The sequence below is a fragment of the Ovis aries genome, chromosome 12 (genome assembly GCF_016772045.2).
Source record: "Ovis aries strain OAR_USU_Benz2616 breed Rambouillet chromosome 12, ARS-UI_Ramb_v3.0, whole genome shotgun sequence".
NCBI lineage: Eukaryota > Metazoa > Chordata > Mammalia > Artiodactyla > Bovidae > Ovis > Ovis aries.
Window position 1 is genome coordinate 34,270,016 of NC_056065.1, and position 23,050 is coordinate 34,293,065.

At 39.0% G+C, this 23,050-nt stretch overlaps 2 protein-coding genes across 13 annotated transcripts in view; both read right to left on the bottom strand.

Annotated features, from left to right (window-relative positions):
- Window positions 1-5,703, bottom strand: part of EXO1 (exonuclease 1) — a 43,940-nt gene extending 38,237 nt beyond the window's left edge. For 7 of the 11 annotated variants that reach the window (XR_009595812.1, XM_060396463.1, XM_042257203.2 and 4 more), the window contains exons 1-4: window positions 5,653-5,703; window positions 5,050-5,244; window positions 3,766-3,939; window positions 726-845 (exon numbers count right to left, since the gene is read on the bottom strand). Coding sequence is in view for 9 of the 11 variants with exons in the window: in XM_060396463.1 (XP_060252446.1) it covers window positions 726-845; window positions 3,766-3,926 (281 nt within the window). In the remaining 2 variants the exon portion in view is untranslated. Of the gene's footprint in view, window positions 1-725; window positions 846-3,765; window positions 3,940-5,049; window positions 5,245-5,469 lie in introns of all 11 variants that reach the window. The other 4 variants (XR_009595813.1, XM_060396461.1, XM_060396460.1 and 1 more) reach the window with 1 other exon arrangement.
- Window positions 5,704-16,169: 10,466 nt separating this feature from the next.
- WDR64 (WD repeat domain 64) overlaps window positions 16,170-23,050 on the bottom strand; it is a 134,881-nt gene continuing 128,000 nt past the window's right edge. For both annotated transcript variants that reach the window (XM_027975586.3, XM_060396456.1), the window contains one exon: window positions 16,170-16,572. In XM_027975586.3, the coding sequence (XP_027831387.1) occupies window positions 16,489-16,572 (84 nt within the window). In that variant the 3' untranslated portion in view covers window positions 16,170-16,488. The remainder of the gene's footprint in view (window positions 16,573-23,050) is intronic.

The window sequence follows — 23,050 nt, forward strand, 5'->3', positions numbered from 1 at the left end:
CTTCAAAACAAACAAAGCAGGAAAAAAAAAGGACAGAACTACAAGGGAACTGACAATTCCGCTATTATAGTGAAATTTTAACATACTTTTCTTAGTAATTGATGGATTCAGTAAAGTGAAAGTTGCTTAGTTGTGTCTGACTCTTTGTGACTCCATGGACTATAGCCAGTCAGGCTCCTCTGTTTATAGAATTCTCCAGGCCAGAATACTGGAGTGGGTAGCTGTTCCCTTCTCCAGGGGATCTTCCCAACCCAGGGATCGACCCCAGGTCTCCTGCATTGCAGGCGGATTCTTTACTGTCTGAGTCACCAGGGAAGCCCAAGAATACTGGAGTGGGTAGCCTATCCCTTTTCCAGGGGATCTTCCTGAGCCAGGAATCGTACTGGGGTCTCCTCCATTGCAGGTAGATTGTTTACCAGCTGAGCTACCAGGGAAGCTCATTACGTAGGATTAAGTAGACACACATTTAAAAAAACATTCAAAAAATCAATAAGGATATGTAAGATTTGAACACAACCAATAAGCTTGATTTACTGGACAGACATAAAACTATCCACACAATAACTTAGGAATACACATTCCTTTCCAGCATATGTGGAACATTTAAGGAAATCAATTTAGGTACGAGTTTAAAACAAGCCTCGACAAACTAAAACAAAAGAGAAACTTGTATCATAGAGACCACAATGTCAGACCTTAAATAATTACGTTAAGGTATCACTTACTCTCTTCTAGATTTTTCCACTTCCTTTTTAGAAGGTAAAGTACATCCATCAAATACCAGGATAGGCTTGATCCCATGAGATAGTAACATATTTACAAATTTCATACAAAATCCTACATACCTATGAAAATGAAGAAAAATAATTAAGAAACATAAACTCTAATTTAGACTTGGATTCAAATCCTGCCTTGGATCTTAAATGGGCTATGGGCTATTTGTTTTCTTCAGGTGTAGATTAAAGACTTTTTCATTCCTGCAGTTCTGACATTGTATTATTCTAAATCTAATCTTTTTACCTCCCCACCCCTACCCCTGTTTTCTTTTGCTTTGAGAAATTGAAAAGTTAAAGGAATAGTAGAACACCTGATTTCTCCAACAACACCATTATTACACCCAAGAAACCTAATAGTAATATAATATTATCTAATATACAGTTATACAGTCTATGTTAAAATTTATCCAATTGTCTCAGTAAGGTTATAACCAGTGGTGACCTAATAAACGTGCAACAACCAGTTTTGGGGAAAGGGGTGGCTGATTTGTAGCATTTGTCAATTTCCTTGACATGAATATTCTACAGCGGTGGATAAACTACTAATGTAGGCTCATGAAATGCTGAACTGGGAGAAGATGGTGTATAGCAAGCTCATATAAGGTGACTGTAGCACAGCACTGCTACAGCTTTTCCCCCAGTGCAGGATGCAAACAAGAATCATGTATCACATTTAGATTTTTATTCTGGCAAGACAATTAAAATCACTATGTATAGGTTCATTCCAGGGTCACAAGGATGGTTCAACACATGTAAATCAAACAAGGTGATACATCATATCAACAAAAGAAAAGACAAAAACCACATGATCATCTCAATAGACACAGAAAAAAAATTTGACAAAATTCAACATCCATTCATGATAAAAACCCTTATGAAAGTGGGTAAAGAGGGAACATATCTCAACATAATACAAAGTTATTTATGACAAACCCACAGCCAATATAATACTCAACAGTGAAAGCTCAAAGCCTTCCCACTAAAATCTGGAACAAAACAAGGATATCCTCTCTCACCACTTCTCTTCAACATAATACTGGAGGTCTTATCCACAGCAATCAGATAAGAAAAAGAAATAAAATGTATTTAAATTGGTAGTGAAAACATGATACTATGTATAGAAAACCCTCAAGTCTCTACACATAAACCACTGGAACTGATAAAGGAACTTAGCAAGGTAGCAGGATACAAGATTAACATACAAAATCGGTTGCATTCTTTTATATTAACAATGAAATGGCAGAAAGGGAATGTAAACAAACAATCCCTTTTGAAACACTTAGGAATAAATCTCACCAAAGAGGTGAAAGACATATGCTGAGAAGTATACAACATTAAAAGGAAATTGAAGATGATTCAAAGAATGGAAAGATATCCCATGCTCTTTGATTGGAAGAATTAATATTGTTAAAATGGCATATGACCCAAAGCAACCTATGGATTTAATGCAATATCTATGAAAATACCAATGACATTTTCCCCAAAACTAGAGTAAATAATCCTAAAACTTAAATGGAACCATAAAAGACCTAGAATTGCCAAAGCAATCTTGAGGAAAAAGAAAACACAACAAAGCAGGAAGCTCCTGCTTAACTTCCGGACACAATACTGCAAAGCTATCATAATCAAAACAACATGGTACCACCACAAAAACAGGCACACGGATGAATGGAATAAAATACACAGCCCAAGAATAAACTCACACACCTCTGGACAGCTGATCTTCAACAAAGGAGGCAATATAGAAAACAGACTTATGGTTGCCAGAGGCTGGACCCGTGGTGTTCATTTCTGATAATAAAAGATATTCCCTGTACTCTGGATAGCTCTTTCAGTTACTCAAAAATATTAGAATCCTTAACAAATACCAATAAATAGGAGATAAAGTTCTCCTCCTAGGGAAGAGAATTAAAAGAGACACTGAAGGCAGCACTGAAAAACTTGCAGTTTTGAACTATTACTGCTACTGCTCAAATTCAGTTCAGTTCAGTCACTCAGTCATGTCCGACTCTTTGCAACTCCATGGACTGCAGCACGCCAGGCTTCCCTGTCCATCACCAACTCCCTGAGCTTACTCAAACTCATGTCCATTGAGTCGGTGATGCCATCCAACAATCTCATCCTCTGTCGTCCCATTCAAATTCAGTGGTGGAAAACAAATCACTTTGCAAAAATGATTACAACAGTTGAGAGTGGCTGAAATGCCCAGACTGTCCACTTTTGGTCAAATTAACTTGATAGGCCTGAAAGCCCCAAACATACAGCTCCTCTTCAATGATGATTTCTCTATTGCTGTCCTTCCCCACCCCCTCCTCCATTTTCTGTAAACAAAAAGGGTCATTAATGTCCTTTGTTCTTAAGTACATCAGACTAAGATCTGTGAGCCTTTCCTCTAGGAGATAAATTATGCATTGCAAAAAAGAAAATACATAATAGTGCCCAAATCCCTGTGGAAATCTCAGTCTAAAAAGTATGTTTGCTTGTTTTTCTAGTGTTTTTATTTAAAAAATAAAGAAGGCATTTGTCCTGCCTCAAGTGAAGGCACAGAGTTATGACTGGATATAAGGATGGCCACTGTTTTTGGCCCCAAGTGAAGTAAAAGGGAATAAGAACACCACGTCTTAGAAACAACTGCCAAAAACTGCCTTGTTTGGCTAACAGGGCTTAGCAAATGTGTTGCCTATACCCAGTAAAGTAGAATTCTGAAATCACCATGGATTTTTAGAATATTGTTGAAAAGTTTAACTTAGATAATAGAAAAAAGAAGAGTCTTTGGCTTTTGTCCATTAGTGTCCTAATACTCTGGCTTATTAGAAAGAATGGAAACTAGAACTACATCAAAGAAGGAAATGTTCCTTGGCAATATTCTAAAGTATATGTTCTCACTTCTTAATAACCCTGAACTGAATAAAAATGACTCCTTTCTGAAAAAAGGTCATTTTAAGTCTCATTCTTAACTGGCAAAGAGTTAATATAAGATCCAACTTACTTATCAGTAGGTTCACCTTTGGCTAGCTTTTCTGCACAAGCAACAGCTCCTTTGTGAAGCCAGCAATATGTATCCACAGCTACCACCTGCCCTTTATACTTCCTCATGTGGATAGGTTCAGAAGCTTCTTTGATAAATTGCAGCAATCCATGTATCCCCATAGTGCCAAGTTAACTATATGATATAAAAAGAGAAAGGGAAAACAGCAAAATTTAAAGCAAAATATATTTACCCCAAAGTTTTGGAAAAATAAAAACAGCTTGGAAATTGATAGAGCAACTGTTATTGTTCAGATATTTGAGAATCACTGCTTTTAATGAAAAATAAAACAAACAATTCTAGGACTAAAGCTGTACTTTTTTAGGACTGAAATTTACCACCATCAGAATGCTTTATTCCAAGCAACAAACATTCTGTAAATAAGCAGTGGTGGTGCCCAAGGGCAACTCCATCAGACTCTCTGAAAACTATCCCCAAATAAGGAGAAACTGCATCTGCTGTCCAATTAGTTTCAAGAAAAATGTTTTAGCTTTCCACCCTCTTCCATCCAAGTTGTAGCCCCAAGCCTCCTTTCTACACAGAAACCTGTAGCTGCCAGTCCTTTCCCAAGCAACTACTGTCCCCTTCTCTAAGCCCAGGACAAAAACTGAGCAGTTGCTTAGCATTTCCTAAAATAAATCTCTCCCAAGAGATAAGTCTGGGAGGAAAAGAAGAATGTACAAGATCAAAAGACAGACTCAGGCTGTTGATACCCTGTATCAAAGTTCTGATAGTCTAGTACAGCAGTTTTCAAATTTCAGTTCTTCCTACAGTCTAAATTCCACTCCTAGGGACTATGATTCACTAGTCCTCGAGTGAGGTGGGAATTCTGAATTTCAAACAAGGCAGGTCATTTGGATGCAGGCGGTCCTCACACCACAATTTATGAAAAACAATTAGCCTACCTCTCAGAGGTTCCTAAAAAGAGTTTTCTTTTTTTTGAGGAAAATTGACATAGTACATGCTGGTGTTTAGTCGCCAAGTCGTGTCAGACTCTTTTGCGACCCCATGGGCCGTAGGCAGCCAGGCTCCTCTGTCCATGGGATCTCAAGGCAAAAATACTGGAGTGGGTTGCCATTTCCTCCTCCAGGGTATCTTCCCCATTCAGTGATCGAACTCTCATCTCTTGTCTCCTGCACAGGCGGGTTCTTTACACTAGCGCCACCTGGGAATCCCCAAGGCGGATTATTTACCACTGAGCTACCAGGGAAGCCCGACATAATATATATATTTCGTGAAACTTACAAGTTTCTCCTAAATGTTTCCTTTTTAGCACAATGAAACAATGGAGGAGATCGGGGATTTTAGGCACAAAGCGTCCTCAGGGGACCGCCCGCGGCACCAGGTAGTACTGACAGCACAACGTCATCGCTCCATTCCTTCTCTCACGAAGTGGAAGGAGGGCCCACACGCCCTTTCCAGAAGACACGTTCCTTTGGCCTGCACAACGTGAAGAATATACTTGTCAAGCATTTGGAAGGTGGGAGGTTGCAGGTAAAACTGCCCTGGTAGCTTCCGCAGGAAAACGAAAGGACCCTCCTTCAGTCAGCCAAACCGCAGCCCTGGTCTGGCTGAGCGCGCTGCCCTGGTCTGGCTGAGCGCGCTCCCCTGGCCCATACACCCCCGCACCGTCCCCCAGGGCCGCTGCAGGGTCTAGTAACTTGCCAGATCCTCCTCTTCTGCCTCTAAGACCCGGGATCCCAAGGGCAGGAGCGGGGACCAGCCCGGATCCACCGCTTGCTGTGCACAGCCGGCTCCGCTTGCTTCCCGGGGAGGTCCCTCCTCTCCCGTCCGTCCGATGGCAGCTGGGTGCGGACTCAGAAGCCCAAGGCCACGGCCCCCACTCACCTGGGCCGCAGCGCGCCAGCCCGCTGCGCCGAAAGCTAGAAGCAGGGAAGCAGCGCAGCACGGAGGGCCGGACTTTTCAATTTGCGCGGGATGGCCCGAGACTCCGCCCAGAAGAAGTGACGTCAGCTCCTCTGCGACGTCTGCTCCGCTTCCCACGGCTTCCCGCTTCCGGCCTGAGTCACCAGGTCCTGGGCACCTGGATCCCTGCTGCCTCCACCAGAGTCAGCCCCTGGACTCCGAAGCGTCCTTATGGAGGGGTGAGCGGAGCTGGCTCAGCTGCCTTACAAGGCATGGCTCCGGGAAGGTGCGTTGAGTTCCTTCTCCTGATGGAGTCGTGGATCTCTCCCAATTACGGCCTCAGGTAGCTGAAGCTGGGAGAACGCCGCCCTGTGTTTATGTTGAGGTTTCTCAACTTAAAAAGGGTCCTGGCTGGATTTGTCCCTAGAGCTTGTGTTGTGGGGCTTACCCTGGCTCTTAACAGGCGCTGCACGTCGGTTCCAGGGACACAGAAAATGCAACTTGAGTTATATATTCCTTGGACCCTTCCTGTAGACTTCCGGAAGGGAAGGAAGCGCTTACTAAGTAATTTAATTGATAAGTGACAGAGAGTCTTTACTTAACCTGACTGGACGGGCTCCTCTGCCCTCTTCTCAACTAGGACTCAACCTTGGTCTATAAAGACTTGAACAAACAGTAACATAATTTGTAACATCAAGTCCACATCCTTTGGGCTTCCCTGGTGGCTCTGGTGAAGAACCTGCTTGCCAGTGCAGGAGACACGGGTTCCATCCCTAGGTCGGGAAGATCCTCTGGAGAAAGAAATGGCAACCCTCTCCAGTATTATTGCCTGGAAAATCCATGGACAGAGGAGTCTGGCGGGCTACAGTCTATGCAGTCGCAAAAGAGTGGAACCCGACTTAGCAGCTGAACAACTACCACCACATCCCTTAGGTCACCCCAGCCCCACTTGAAGTGCGTAACTGAAAAAGCTCAAGGCTACCAAAAGAATTCAGCATTTGTTCCCGTCAACATCCAAAGACAAGATCTCTATCCCCAGGGTCTCTAAGAAGGGAGGAGTAAATTCTGGTCTCAGGTCAGTTCTCCAGTTCTCCTTCCCATTCTGTTTTGTTTTTCACTCCTGACTCTACTGAATCACCACGCGCGCACACACACACACACCTATTTTCTCTTGAAACTGCCCAGTCACTTCTGTATAAATCCAAGGTGAGTTCACTTCATGATTGACACTTTTCCTTATTGCAGTGTATTACTGACTGAAGTCTGTCCTAACTACCTTACCTAGTTTCCTGCTTTATCTTTGGCCTGGAGAAACTAACCAAGCAGTCATGAAAATGAGTTATGGTGCATAGACTTTAAAGACATTTTTTATTTTGGCAGCCACATGGGGTGAAACTTCAAGTCCTCATGATACTCTGGGCCTGATTACTGTCCTCTTAGGAATATTGCAGAAAAAGAAATTGGAAAGAACCTTAGGTTAGACCACAGAGTATACTCTTGGCCCAGGGATGGGCATGAATGATAAATTCAGACTCAATTTAAGGAGTTAAAGGAGAAAAAGTGATTTTTTAAAATGCTCCCATTTTGACTGCTCCCACTCTGCATGTTTTTCCTCATACTTCTTTTTAAAGTCTTTTCATGATGAATCTAACATCTATCATGTCAACATACTACCTTATAAATTGTTGGAAAGGTGCCACTTGGGGGAAATATGCTAAGTGGGAATGTGGCTGCCTCCCCCAGGTCTAGTCTTAATAGCTGAGGCTAGGAGAGGAGGTCAGAAAAACGATCTTCCTTTGTGGTTCCAACACCTGTACAGTGGTAGACCTCACTCTGGATCAGCTTGGAGCTGCCTGTAGTGAAAGGTGGGGGACAGTTCCAAACTGTAGTAAGTGGAAAAAGGATCTAAATGTAGGGGGGATGACGGGAGGGAGAAGGGTGGGTCTTAGAAAGGAGCCCAAACATCAAAAATGTGCCCACTGCATCATGAGACTTGACAGATTACTACCCTACGAACAAGCCATTTCTTTATTACTAGTTTGACTCCAAAGGTTCTAGACAGGACCCTTGGCTATAGTGTTTAAAAACTAAAGAAGAAAATATCAGTTAACAATGATTTTCTAAACAGAATATTTTTACACTTTGGGAAGGTAAAACCATTTGAATCAATTCATGCAGTTACTTACTATTGGGTTGGCCAGAAAGTTTGGGTATTTCCATAACATCAGTGCATGCCTTAGGTGTGCCTGTCCGTACTAGGTGATATGGGGAACACAAAGAACTGGTTACTGTCTTTAAGCAAGTTTCTGTACACAAAACATATTCATCAAAAAGTAAAATCACAAATCATGAAGATGTGTTCATAATTCTGAACTGAGTGGCACAGACCACACAATTATTCAGCTTAAGATTCAGTTGTCTTAACAGCTCTCTGAAGTCTTTCCTGACACCTGCCCAAAGATCCTGTGATGACCTCTGCCTTGACCCTTCTCATACTATTTTATTTGACTTTGTCCCCCAGATTTACCAGATAATAATATAGGCCCAGTTACATTTGAATCTCAGGTAAACATATTTTTTTAGTACAAGTATGCCTAGTGCAATATTTGAAACATTCTAAAAAAGTTTGCTATGAAAATGGCATCTGGTCCCATCACTTCATGGGAAATAGATGGGAAACAGTGGAAACAGTGTCAGACTATTTTTTGGGGCTCCCAAATCACTGCAGATGGTGATTGCAGCCATGAAATTAAAAGATGCTTACTCCTTGGAAGAAAAGTTACGACCAACCTAGATAGCATATTCAAAAGCAGATACATTACTTTGCCAACAAAGGTCCATCTAGTCAAGGCTATGGTTTTTCCTGTGGTCATGTAGGGATGTGAGAGTTGGACGATGAAGAAAGCTGAGTGCCGAGGAACTGATGCTTTTGAACTGTGGTGTTGGAGAAGACTCTTGAGAGTCCCCTGGACTGCAAGGAGATCCAACCAGTCCATTCTAAAGGAGATCAGCCCTGGGATTTCTTTGGAGGGAATGATGCTAAAGCTGAAACTCCAGTACTTTGGCCACCTCATAAGAAGAGTTGACTCTTTGGAAAAGACTCTGTTGCTGGGAGGGATTGGGGGCAGGAGGAGAAGGGGACAACAGAGGATGAGATGGCTGGATGTCATCACGGACTCGATGGACGTGAGTCTGGGTGAACTCCGGCAGTTGGTGATGGACAGGGAGGCCTGGCGTGCTGTGATTCATGGGGTCGCAAAGAGTTGGACACGACTGAGCGACTGAATTGAACTGAACTGAAAAATATTTCCACGTTTTATCTGAAATTCAGATGCACCTGCACAACTGTGTACATAGCACATCTTCACCCATTCACCCATCAGTAGACACTTGGGTTGTTTTCACATCCTAGCTATTGTAAATAATGCCGTAATGAACATAGGGGTGCATATAATTTTCAAATTAGTGTTTTCAGATTCTTTGAATAAATACCCAGAAGTGGAATTGCTGGGTCATGTGATATTCCTAGTTTTAGTTTTTTGAGGATTCTGCATACTATTTTACATAGTGGCTGCACCAATAGTGTAAAAATTTTCTTTTTCTCCCACATTCTCTCCAGTATTTCTTATCTTTTTGATAATAGGCATTCTTAATAGAAGTGAGGTGATTTATCATGGTGGTTTTGGTTTGCATTTCTGTAATAATAAGTGTGCTTGAAAATCTTTTCATGTGCTTGTTTGACATTTTATATCTTCTTTGGGAAAATGTCTGTTCATATCCTCTGCCTATTTTTGTATTGTTTAGATTTCTTTTTATGTTGAGTTGAATGAGTTATATATATATACATATACATATACATATACATATATATACACCTATAAATTTAGGTATATAAATATATGCCTATATATATTTATATTTAAATATATACCTATTTACCTATATGTGCTTGAACATCTTTTTTTTTTTTTGTTTATTAATATGAATTTATTTTCCAAGTTAAAAATCATTACATTTATGTATCACAAAATCAACCAATGAGGAAAAATGAGCCTCTTCTGATAAACACAAAAGTCTGAAATCAAGGTTAAGGGAACTACATTCTTATACTAACATTCCATTTATTTTATTTATTTTTTATTTTGGTTTTACTGTATTGAGACAATTTATATACAGTCATGTATGCATGCATGCTAAGTCACTTCAGTTGTATCTGACTCTTTGTGACCCCATGGACTGTAGCCCACCAGGCTCCACTGTCCATGGTATTTTCCAGGCAAGAATACTGGAGTGGGTTGCCATTTCCTACTCCATTGAACATCTTTTCATATGCTTGTTTGACATTTTATATCTTCTTTGGGAAAATGTCTATTCAGATCCTCTGCCATGAACATGGAATATCTTTACATTTATTTGGGTCTTTAATTTCTTTCATCAGTGCCTTATAGTTTTCTGCATACAGATCTTTTATGTCCCTGGTTAAATTTATTCCTAGATATTTTATTGTTTTTGATGTAACTATAAATGGGATTATTATTTTTTTATTTCTCTTTTTGATAGTTTGTTATCAGTGTATAGGAATGCTAAAAACCTGTGTGTTGATTTTTTTAAACTGAAACTTGACTGGATTTATTTTAGCAGTTTTTTTGTGGAGTATTTAGAATTTTCTATGTATAGAACACTACATGTTTATGAAGGATATTAGCCTATAATTTAACCTTTTTGGATTGCCTTTGCCAGTCCATGGGGTCGCTAAGAGTCGGGCATGACTGAGCGACTTCACTTTCACTTTTCACTTTCATGCATTGGAGAAGGAAATGGCAGCCCGCTCCAGTATTCTTGTCTGGAAAATCCATGAACAGAGGAGCATAGTGGGCTGCCGTCTATGGGGTTGGACACGACTGAAGCAACTTAGCAGCAGTAGCAGCAGCAGTGTTTATATTGGGTTAATACTGATTTTGTAAAATGTGTTTGGAAGGGTTCCTTCCTCTTCAGTGTTCTAGAAGAGTTTTTAAAAGATAGGTATTAATTTTTTTGAATGTTTTATGGAATTTATTAATACCAGTGAAATCACTTGTTCTTGGGCTTCTGTTTGTTGGGAGTTTTTTACTATAGCTTCAATCTTGTTACAGTAATTGGTCTATTCAGATTTTCTATTGCTTCATGACTCAATCTGATAAGATAGTATGTTTCTAGAAATGTATCCAGTTCTTGTGTATTGCCCAATTTGTTGGTGTATAATTGTTCATAATAGTCGGGTATCATCCTCCGTATTTCTGTGGTTATCAGTTGTAACATCCACTCTTTAATTTCTCATTTTATTTATTTAAGGCCTCTTTCTTTCTTGGTTAGTCTAGGTAAAGGTTCTTTTCAAAGAATTAGCTCTTAGTTTCACTGATACTTTAGTCTCTTTCATTTATTTCCACTTTGATGTTTGTTATTTACTTTCTTCTAATTTGGGCTTTGTTTGCTCTTCTTTTTTCTTCCTAGTTCTTTTAAGGGTAAAGTTAAATTATTTAGGATTTTTCTTGATTTTTGAGGTATCCTGTGCTGCTACAAACTTTCCTCTTAGAATAACTTTTGCTGCATTTATAAATTTTGATATGTCCTATTTCTGTGTTAATTCTCTCTAAATATTGGTAAAGTTTCTCCTTTTATTCTTTGATGACTCATTCATTATTATTCACTGTCCAGCAGCATATTGTTAGGTCTCCATATTTTTGTGTTTTTTTTTTTCTTTTGATTGATTTCTAGTTTCATACTTTTGTGGTCAGAGAGATTGCTTGATGTGATTTCAGTCTTATTGAATTTACTGATACTCTTTTTGTGATCTAACAGGTGATGTATCCTGGAGAATGTTCCATGTACACTTGAGAAGGATGTGTATTCTGCTGATTTGGGATGGGATGAAGTATGTATATATTAAGTCTATATGATTTAATATCATTTGGGTCTACTTTTCTATATTGATTTTATGTCTGGATGACCACTGATATTTATTCTCAGGTGTCCCCAACTTGGAGGGAGCAAAATCTGCTAGCTTGGAATAAATCTAATTATGTCATCCTAAAAGGTGCTAGGATATCACCCAAAATATTCTAGCCACACCCAGAAGGTTGGGTGGACTTGGCTTCAAAACTGGGCCAAATAGCAGATGGGATTTCAGGATATTATGAAATAAAAATAACCAGGATTTTGTGACCAACAGTATATCTTCCACAATAAATGAATCCAAGAATTCGTTTAAATTAGTATAAAAAGTATAAGCTTTACCTGCATTTAAAAAGTTTATAATTTAATTTGACGAAAAACAAACTTAGAAAATAACAAAGCAAACAAAACACAAGATATATAAGTGAATACTAATAAAAAATGGCATATGTCCAAGCTTGGCTTCAACAGATTCTTTGGACACTCTGCTGAAGTGTGCATAGTCTGAAACAGCTCTGGTTAATATTTCTTTGTTGTTTGGTCCTGTATCAAAGTATTATATCCCTTATTCTGTAATCTTGAATTTTCTGTATTAGTAGAGCTACTTAGTGATGACAGGCCATTCCTTTGGTGTCAGAATATTTTACCATCTCCTTCACCCTCCTAGTTTACTACTTTTAAACTCTGACCGCAAGTTAGGAGTGATCATATAGAATGATTAACAACAACAACAAAAATGATGTCTAGACCTTGCCTCAGTTCAGTTCAGTCGCTCAGTCGTGTCCGACTCTTTGTGACCCCATGAATCGCAGCACGCCAGGCCTCGCTGTCCATCACCAACTCCCGGAGTTCACTCAGACTCATGTCCATCGAGTCCGTGATGCCATCCAGCCATCTCATCCTCTGTCGTCCCCTTCTCCTCCTGCCCCCAATCCCTCCCAGCATCACCGTCTTTTCCAAAGAGTCAACTCTTCTTATGAGGTGGCCAAAGTACTGGAGTTTCAGCTTTATCATCATTCCTTCCAAGAACACCCAGGACTGATCTCCTTTAGAATGGACTGGTTGGATCTCCTTGCAGTCCAAGGGACTCTCAAGAGTCTTCTCCAACACCACAGTTCAAAAGCATCAATTCTTCGGCGCTCAGCTTTCTTCACTGTCCAACTCTCACATCCATACCATGACACAGGAAAAACAGTAGCCTTGACTAGACGGACCTTTGTTGGCAAAGTAATGTCTCTGCTTTTGAATATGCTGTCTAGGTTGGTCATAACTTTTCTTCCAAGGAGTAAGCGTCTTTTAATTTCATGGCTGCAATCACCATCTGCAGTGATTTTGGAGCCCCCCAAAATAAAGTCTGACACTGTTTCCCCATCTATTTCCCATGAAGTGATGGAACCAGATGCCGTGATCTTCATTTTCTGAATGTTGAGTTTAAGCCAACTATTTCACTCTCCTCTTTCACTTTCATCTAGAGGCTTTTTAGTTCCTCTTCACTTTCTGCCATAAGGGTGGTGTCATCTGCATATCTGAGGTTATTGATATTTTTCCCAGCAATCTTGATTCCAGCTTGTGCCTCTTCCAGCCCAGTGTTACTTATGATGTACTCTGCGTATAAGTTAAATAAGCAAGGTGACAATATCACAATAAACTGTGGAAAATTCTGAAAGAGATGGGAATACCAGACCACCTGACCTGCCTCTTGAGAAACCTATATGCAGGTCAGGAAACAACAGTTAGAACTGGACATGGAACAACAGACTGGTTCCAAATAGGAAAAGATCTTGCCTAGGAGATTGAAATTGAAATTAACTATAGCCCCTTCTCTCTTTGTTTTTTTTTTTTTTTTTTTTCTGTTGCTGTAACAAAGTATGACAATCTCAATGGTTTAAAACAATACACATTTGTTATCTTACAGTTCTGGAGACCATATTTCTGAAATGAATCTAATAGGGCTATGTTCCTTCTAGAAGCTCCAGGGGGAATCTGTTTTGTTTCCTTTTCTAGTTTCAGCAGCAGCCTACATTCTTTGACTTGTGGCACCTCCTTCTATCTTCAAAGCATATTACTCCAAAGTCTCCTCTGTCAGACCTCTTTTTATCAACGTTGATCCTCTTGAAAGTAAAAAGTGAAAGTTGCTCAGTCATGTCCTACTCTGTGACCCCATGTAGCCCACCAGGCTCTTCTGTTCATGGGATTCTCTAGGCAAGAACACTGGAGTGGGTTGCCATTCCTTTCTCTAGGGCATCTTCCCAGCCCAGGGACTGAACCCAGGGCTCCTGCATTGCAGGCAGATTCTTTACCATCTGAGTCATGAGAGTAGCCCTTGACCCTCTTGCCTCCTATCTTATAAGACTTATGTGACTAGTTTCTGTGATTTGTGTTTATCTACATACCAGGATAAACTCCTTAAAACCCTTTTTCTCCCCATATGTCTGGATTGTAACGTAAATACTGTGTTTTAAATCAGTAAGGAAATTTAAAAGACACAATTTTTCTACATATTTTGTATGTCATTAAATATTATACTGCCATTCTTAACAGTGTGCTGACTAAGATATAATCATTTATTACATAATGTGCAAAAATTCCAAAATATTTTTTTAGTCATAAGAGGGTCAAGAAATTATATGTTTCTGTGTAAAGAGGCCAGAGAGACTCCTTCAGTCAAAAAAGAAGAGGCATGCTAATTTAGAGCCCTGAATGCCACATTAAAGGGATTTAATGCATGGCAGGGTATTCAGTATTGTTTTATTCTAGGAAATCTGTGGGGATGAAATGACCTTCTTTTACAACTGAGATTAAAGACAGGAATGAAATCATTTTTGTGAGGTCCTTTGAATTTTCATTTTATAGAATTTTTTTAAAAAGGGGTCTTCTGGGGGCAAAATGGGTGAAGGAAGTTAAAAGGTAGACATCCAGTTATAAAATAAGTGTCACGGGAATGTAACGTATAGCACTGTAATTGTGGTTAATGATCCTCTGTTGTATATCTAAAAGTTCCTGAGAGTACATGGTTAAAAAAAAATTCCTCAGCATCCCTCAGGTACCTGCGCTGTAGCTGCTCCCCCGTGTGGTCACAGAGAGTAGATCATGAAAGTCCTCTTGAAGTGAAGTGAAGTGAAGTTGCTCAGTCTTACCAGACTTTTTGTGACCCCATGGACTGTAGCCTACCAGGATCCCCAGTTCATGGGATTTTCCAGGCAAAAATACTGGAGTGGGTTGCCAATTCTTTCTCCAGGGGATCTTCCCAACCCGGGTTCGATCCCTAGGTTGAACCCACATTGTAGGCAGACGCTTTACCGTCTGAGCTACCAGGGAAGCCAGTTTGCCCACTACCAGGGAAGCGTGAAAGTCCTCTTCGACTTTTTTAACACCAAAAAAATTGTAACTAACTATGGGGATGGATGTTAAGTTAATTAGGCTTACTATGGTTAGTACATGCCTATACATAATAAAAGGTTTTTCTTAGTTTAGTTTTCCAAAGTTGTTATGATTTTCAGAACCATAAAACCCTTCCTAGAATGTAAAGGCAGTATCAAATGCTCAGGGACCATAGGTTTTTCTTCCCACATGGCCTTGTGCTTTGTGGAAAATAGACTAATACTTGACAGGGGAATGCTTTTATTACTTATAACCATAAATATTTTCCCAAAGAGACCCAGTTCAGCCAGTCTTCAGGCTTTAATTCTTGATACCTTCTTCATTTGACTTATTTAAAATCTCATTTATTATTCATCAAATGTAGATGCTTTTATTTTTTACATGAGTACCCAAAGGTAATTAATCATTTGATCAAAATACCAGAATTAGTTAATATGCTGCTGCAGCTAAGTTGCTTCAGTCGTGTCCGACTCTGTGTGACCCCATAGACGGCAGCCCACCAGGCTCTCCCATCCCTAGGATTCTCCAGGCAAGAACACTGGAGTGGGTTGCCATTTCCTTCTCCAGTCTGCTGCTGCTGCTGCTGCTAAGTCGTTTCAGTCGTGTCTGACTCTGTGCGACCCCGTAGACAGCAGTCCACCAGGCTTCCCCATCCCTGAGATTCTCCAGGCAAGAACACTGGAGTGGGTCGCCATTGCCTTCTCCAATGCAAGAAAGTGAAAAGTGAAAGTGAAGTCGCTCAGTCGTGTCTGACTCTTAGCGACCCCATGGGCTGCAGCCTACCAGGCTCCTCCATCCCTGGGATTTTCCAGGCAAGAGTACTGGAGTGGGGTGCCATTGACTTCTCTATCAGTTAATATAGGTATTAGTAAAAGACAGATCCTGGCAATATCACATAACCATTTAAATTCTAACATCTGGAGTCAATATAGACTAACTTCAAATAACTTCTAACTTTAAGAAACTCTAGACATTTTCTTCCATATGACATTTCTCTAAATAAATAAGATGAATGCTAGAGGCCTGACTGACACATTTTTTTTTAAAATAATAATTCTCTTCGATTGCACATGACCGGTAAGTGATTTGCCTCCTGCTGCAAGCATTCTGATAATAATTCAGATTATAAATTAGAGGTGGAAAACTAGTCATTGGTAACTGTATTATTTTAAATCTACTTTATGCTATTTATTTTCTTTTTTTCTTTATATGTCATTTTCCTGACAGTGAATGAGAAATATTACCTATTCAGTAAGTGATTTCCATGAAGGAAAAACATTGGCAAACTGGCTGCTTGCTACTTGCTTGATATTCAGAGATGAGGTCATCTGAGCACCCTGAGTAATCTTCCCCACAGATAGGATGGTGTGAGGATACAGAGATGGGTAACAATATCTGATTGATAGACCCTCACTTTCATCCTGAAATAAAGACTGGAGTATAACTGAGTCCTTGCCCTTTGATGTACAGCTCAGATAACAGCAGCCACTTCTAATTTTTCTCTTTTCACTTGGGGATGGTTGGGAAGAAAGAAGAAGCCAGGTTTACTTGTGGGACCAAATTTCTTTTCAGACTTCTCCTTCGTTGTACCTGAGAAATAAAGGACAGATCAATTAATAACTGGATTATATGATGAACACAATTTTTCGGAGTCAAGTTTTGCCACTAACTTTTGTAGATATTTTAATCCTCCTAAAAGAGGATAGTTAAATAATATCCTAAAGAGGATAGTTAAATAAATAGTAGTTTGACTCTCCTATGTGCCTCCAGGGTAAAAATGTGTTTAAAAAAATACAGGAGGTGGGGCTGCAGCAGGGCATGGAAGAAGAGCAAAGCCTTTAAAACTACTTAACTCTGCAGTTATCCATTCTTGGGATTTGTTGCCTGATCTGTAAAAGGTTAGTTAAAAGAAAACATAAAGAAGCTTCCTAGGTTTTTGTAAGGTATAAATATTCTATATTAATATCATCAGAGTCCACTGACTTACAAAAAAAAAGTGATGATTCCACAAATGAGAAAGTTTTCAATTAGATATTTTTGGAAGACATGCATATAAAAAGTTAAACTCATTTGATTTCAAAAGTCTAGGTTAAGAAATGTCTAAATTTGTCAGAGAGGAGACAAGATGGTACAGTAGAAGGACTTGAGCATACCTCTTCTCATGAAAACATCAAAACCACAACTAACTGCTGAAAAACCATTAACAAAAAAGACTAGAACCAACGAAAATGACAAGGAGATGATAGGAGGGGTTCATTTGCAATACAACCTGGCTCACCAGAGGGACAAAACTTAGTTCCACTGGCTAGAGGTTAGGTATCAGTTCCTTCCACCAGGAACCCTGCACAAACCTCTTAGGCCAGACTCAGCTACCAGGGGCAAACACCAGAAGCAAGAGGAGCTACATGCCTGCAGAATGGAGACAGTAAAAAGAAAGGCAAAATGAGATAGCAGAGGAATATGTTCCAGATGAAGGAACAAGACTTCAGAAGCTTAAGTGAAATGGAGATAGGCAGTATACCCAAAAAAGAATTCAGTGTGATGATAGTAAAAACCATTCTATATTTTGAAAAAGAATGGAAGCACAGATGAAAAAGATGCAAGAAATGTTTACTAAAGAGCTAGAAGTTATAAAGAATAACAAAGTTGAACAATAGAGTAACTGTGATGCAAAATACATCAGAAGGAATCAATAGCAGGATAAAGGAGGCAGAAAAATGGATAAGTGAGCTGTAAGACAGAACAGAGTGACATGATATATTTAAAGTGGTGAAAGGGAAAAACTGACAACCAAGAATACTTCTGCATAGCAATGCTGTTGTTCAGATTTAAAAGAGAAAAGGTTTATAGAAAAGCAAAAACTAAGAGAATTCAACACCACGAAACCAAACTAGCTTTAAACAAATGCTAAAGGAACTTTTCTCAGTGGAGAAGAAGACCACAACTAGAAAGGAGAAAATTGCAAATGGAAAAAAGCTCACCAGTAAAGGCAAACATGCAGTAAAGGTAGGAAATCATCCACTACAAACATGATGTCCAAAATTAGCAATTGTGGGACTTCCCTGGCAGTCTGGTGGTTAAGATTCACACTTCCAAAGCAGGAGGTGCAGGTTCAGTCCCTGGTTAGGGAACTTTTAGTTTTCCACATGCTGCACATCCAAAATAAATAAAAATTAAAAAAAAGAGAGAAACAGCAATGGTGATAATAGGCGAGTACAAATGCAGAATATTGGAAATGCATTTGAAATTTAAGAGAACAGTAACTTAATCTTGTTTATATATGGACTGCTATATCAAAACTTTGTGGTAACTGTAAATCAAAAATATACAATAGATATATACACACAAAATAGAAAAAATAATACCAAAACAACACTAAACATAGCCATCAGATCACTAGAGAAGAGAACAAAAGAGGAAGGGAAGAAAAAAAGATGAAAACAAATTCAAAACTGAACAGAATGGCAATAAGAACATACATTTTGAGAATTACCTTACATAAAATGATTAAACGCTCCAACAGTCTAAAGACTTAGACTGGCTGGATGGATACGAAAATAAGACCCATAAATATGCATTCTATGAGAGATCCACTCTAGATCTAGGGACACATGCATACTGAAAGTAAGGGGATGGAAACATATTTCATGCAAGTAAAATCTCTAGAAGCTAGATTAGTAATACTTGAATTAGGTAAAATAGACTTAAAGAGTTTTGAAAGAGACAAAGAGGGACACTACATAATGATCAAGGGATCAATCCAGGAAGAACACATAACAATTGTAAATATATGTGCTCCCATATATATTGGAGCACCTCGATATATGAGGCAAGGCTAACAGCCATAAAAGGAGAAATCAGCAGTAACACGTAATAGTGGAGGACTGTAACACCAACTTTCATCCATTGACGGATCACCCAGAAACAAAATTAATAAGGAAATATAGCCCTTAAATGACACATTAGACCAGATGGACTCAATATTTATAGAGCATTCCATCCAAAAGCAGCAGAATACATATTCAGGTGCACATAGAATTTTCTCCTGGATAGATCACTATAATAAAAAAGATGACAATAAAATAAAACCCACGGAGGCTGGCTGATTTGCAACCAAACAACCAGTGGATCACTGAAGAAATCAAAGAAGAATCTAAAATATACTTGGAGACAAATGAAAACATGATGATCCAAAACCAACGGGATATAGCAATAGCAATTCTAAAAGGGACGTTTAGAGCAATAAAAGCTTACCTCAGGAAACAAGAAAAATGTTAAACAACCTAACCTTACACCTAAAGCAACTAAAGAAGAACAATCAAACCCAAAGTTATTAGAAGGAAAGAAAGCATAAAGATCAGAGCAGAAATAAATGAAATAGAGATGAAGAAAAGAATAGAAAAGATCAATGAAACTAAAGTCTTGTTCTTTGAAAAGATAAATAAAATTGATAAAGCTTTAGCCAGACATCAAGAAAATGAGAAAATAAAAGCTTACTTCTCTTACGACTCAAAAAAAAAAAAAAAAGAGGCTCAAATCAATAAAATTAGAAATGAAAAAGGAGACAAGAAACAACACAGAAATATAAAGGATCACAAGAGACTATTGCCAGAAATTTATGCCAATGAAATGGACAAACTAGAAGGAATGGACAAATTCTTAGGAAGGTACAACCTCCCTAGACTGACCCAGGAAGAAACAGAAAACATGAATCTTCCAATCAGAAGTACTGAAATTGCAACTGTGATTTTAAAACTCCCAACAAAAGTCCTCACAGGCAAATTCTATCAAACATTTCCGAAACTATTAAAAAAAAAAATCACAGAAGAAAGAACACTCCCAAACTCAGTCTATGAGACCAACATCACCCTGATACCAAAACCAGACCAAGTTACCACAAGGAAAGAAAATTAGAGGTTAGTATCATTGATGATACTGTGATTTTGGGCTCCAAAATCACTGCAGATGGTGACTGCAGCCATGAAATTAAAAGACGCTTACTCCTTGGAAGACAAGTTATGACCAACCTAGATAGCATATTCAAAAGCAGAGACATTACTTTGCCGACTAAGGTCCATCTAGTCAAGACTATGGTTTTTCCAGTGGTCATGTATGGATGTGAGAGTTGGACTGTGAAGAAGGCTGAGTGCCGAAGAATTGATGCTTTTGAACTGTGGTGTTGGAGAAGACTCTTGAGAGTCCCTTGGACTGCAAGGAGATCCAACCAGTCCATTCTAAAGGAGATCAACCCTGGGATTTCTTTGGAAGGAATGATGCTAAAGCTGAAACTCCAGTACTATGGCCACCCTATGCAAAGAGTTGACTCATTGGAAAAGACTCTGATGCTGGGAGGGATTGGGGGCAGGAGAAGGGGATGACAGAGGATGAGATGGCTAGATGACATCACTGACTCGATGGACATGAATCTGAGTGAACTTTGGGAGTTGGCGATGGACAGGGAGGCCTGGCGTGCTGCAGTTCATGGGGTCGCAGAGTCGGACATGACTGAGCAACTGAACTGAACTGATCATTGATGAATATAGATGCAAAAATCCTCAACAAAATACTAGCAAACAAAATCCAACAATACATTAATAGGGCCATACACCACAGAGTGGATTCATTCCAGGGATGCAAGGATTGTTTGGTATCCACAAATCAATCAGTGTGATACACCACGTCAACAAGTTGAAGAATAAAAACTATATGATCATCTTAATAGATCAAAAAAAAGGTTTTGACAAAATTCGACACCCATTTATGATTAAAAACTCTCTAGAAAGGGGGCACACAGGGAACCTACATTAATATAATAAAGAGCATATATGACAAACCCACAGCTGACATCATACTCAATAGTGAAGAGGTGAAACCATTTCCTCTATGATCAAGAACAAGAGAAATTTGCCTACTCTTGCCACTTTTATTCAGCATAGTTTTGGAAGTCCTAGCCAAAAATAAACTCAAAATGGATTAAAGACCTGAATGTAAATCCAGATACTATAAAACTCTTAGAGGAAAATATAGGCAAAATAGACTTTGACCTAAATCACAGCAATATCTTTTTCAACCCATCTCCTAGAGCAATGGAAATAAAAACAAAAGTAAACAATTGGGACTTAAACTCAAAAGCTTTTGCACACCAAAGGAAACTATAAACAAAACAATAAAATGACCCACAGAATGGGAGAAAATATTTACGAACAATGTAATTGACAAGAAATTAATCTCCAAGATTTACAAACAGCTCCTGCTGTTTATCAGTATCAAAAAAATGAAAAAAAAATGAAAAAATAGGCAGAAGACCTAAATAGACATTTCTCCGAAGAATACAGACATAACCAAGAGGCACATGAAAGTTTTTCAACATCACAAATTATTAGAGAAATGCAAGTCAAAACTACAAGACACCAGCTCACGCCAGTCAGAATGGCCATCGTCAAAAAGTCTACACACAATAAGTACTGGAGAGGGTGTGGAGAGATGGGGACCCTCCTACACTATTGATTTGAATGTAAATTGGTACAGCCACAATGGAGAACAATGTAAAAGTTCCTTTAAAAACTAAAAATAGAACTACCATATCATCCAGCAATCCCACTCCAGGGCATATATCCAGAGAAAAACATGGGCCAAGATTATACATGAACCCCAGTGTTCACTGCAGCACTGTTTGTAATAGCCATGACATGGAAGCAACCTAAATGTCCATTGACAGAGGAATAGATAAAGAAGATATGGTGCATATATACAGTGGAACAACCGTAGCAAAGAGCAAAATGGTGCCACTTGTTGCACCATGGATGGATCCAGAGATTATCACAGTGGAGTAGTTTAGGCAGAGAAAGACAGATACGGTGTTTATATGTGAAATCTAAAAAATTATACAAATGAACTTATTTACAAAACAGAAACAGACCCACTTGACTTAGAAAAGAAACTTATGGTTACCAAATGGGAAAGGTTGAGGGGAGAGATTTAACAGGAGGTTGGGATTAACATATGTTGTGTGCTTAGTCGTGTCCAACTGTTTGTGACTCATGGACGGTAGCCCACCAAGTTCTTCTGTCCATGAAATTTGCCAGACAAGAGTATTGGAGTGGGTTGCCATTTCCTTCTCCAGGGGATCTTCCGGACAAAGGAATCAAACCCATGTCTCTTGCGTCTCCTGCATTGGCAAGCGGATCCTTTACCACTAGTGCCACCTAGGAAGCCCTGGGATTAAAACATACATACTACTATATAGAAGATAATCAACAAGGACCTACTGTATAGCACAGAGGAGACTAGTTAATATGCCGGAATAATCTATATGGGAAAAGAATCTGAAAAAGACTAGAAGTGTGTATATATGTAACCTAATCACTTTGTTGTACACCTAATATAACGTTGTATGGATAAATCAACTATACTCCAATATAAACTATAAATTAAAAAATGAAAATAGAATTCCCTGGTGATCCAGTTGTTAGGTCTGTGTGCTTCCATTGCAGAGGGCTTGGTTTGATCCCTGATTGGATAACTAAGAAATCCAACATGCCATGTGTTGTGGTCAAAAAATTAAAATTAAAATTAAAATTACTATTTGTTAGATCTTCCTCTTAATATTTTATCAATTTGAATAACTAGATACAAGGCCATAGTTTAAATTAGGCTCATACAAACTTCCTAGAACTAATAGAGCAGTTTTAAGGTTTTAGTTTTTTAGGCTGTTTAAGAGATTGAGTATGATATTTGGAGTAAAAAGTTGACTTCAGGTTATGACTTAATTTTATATGATCTTTGGTAAGTCATTTTAATCACCCTTTTGGTTCCATTTTTTTCCCAGTTCTGAAATGAGTGTATATTTTCTTTGTGATCTTTGTGAAAATCAAAGAATCATTTATAAAAATACCATGTTAGCTGTAAAGTTTTCTGTTAGTTTTCCTACTAATACATGGAAAACATTCTCCTTGACTTGGCTGGTGAGCCAGAAACTTACTGTTATCGTGGCTCCATCCTGCAGGTACAATAATGTTAGGAAGTAAGGATGGCTACGCAGCTATCAGATATGTCATGCCATACTGCC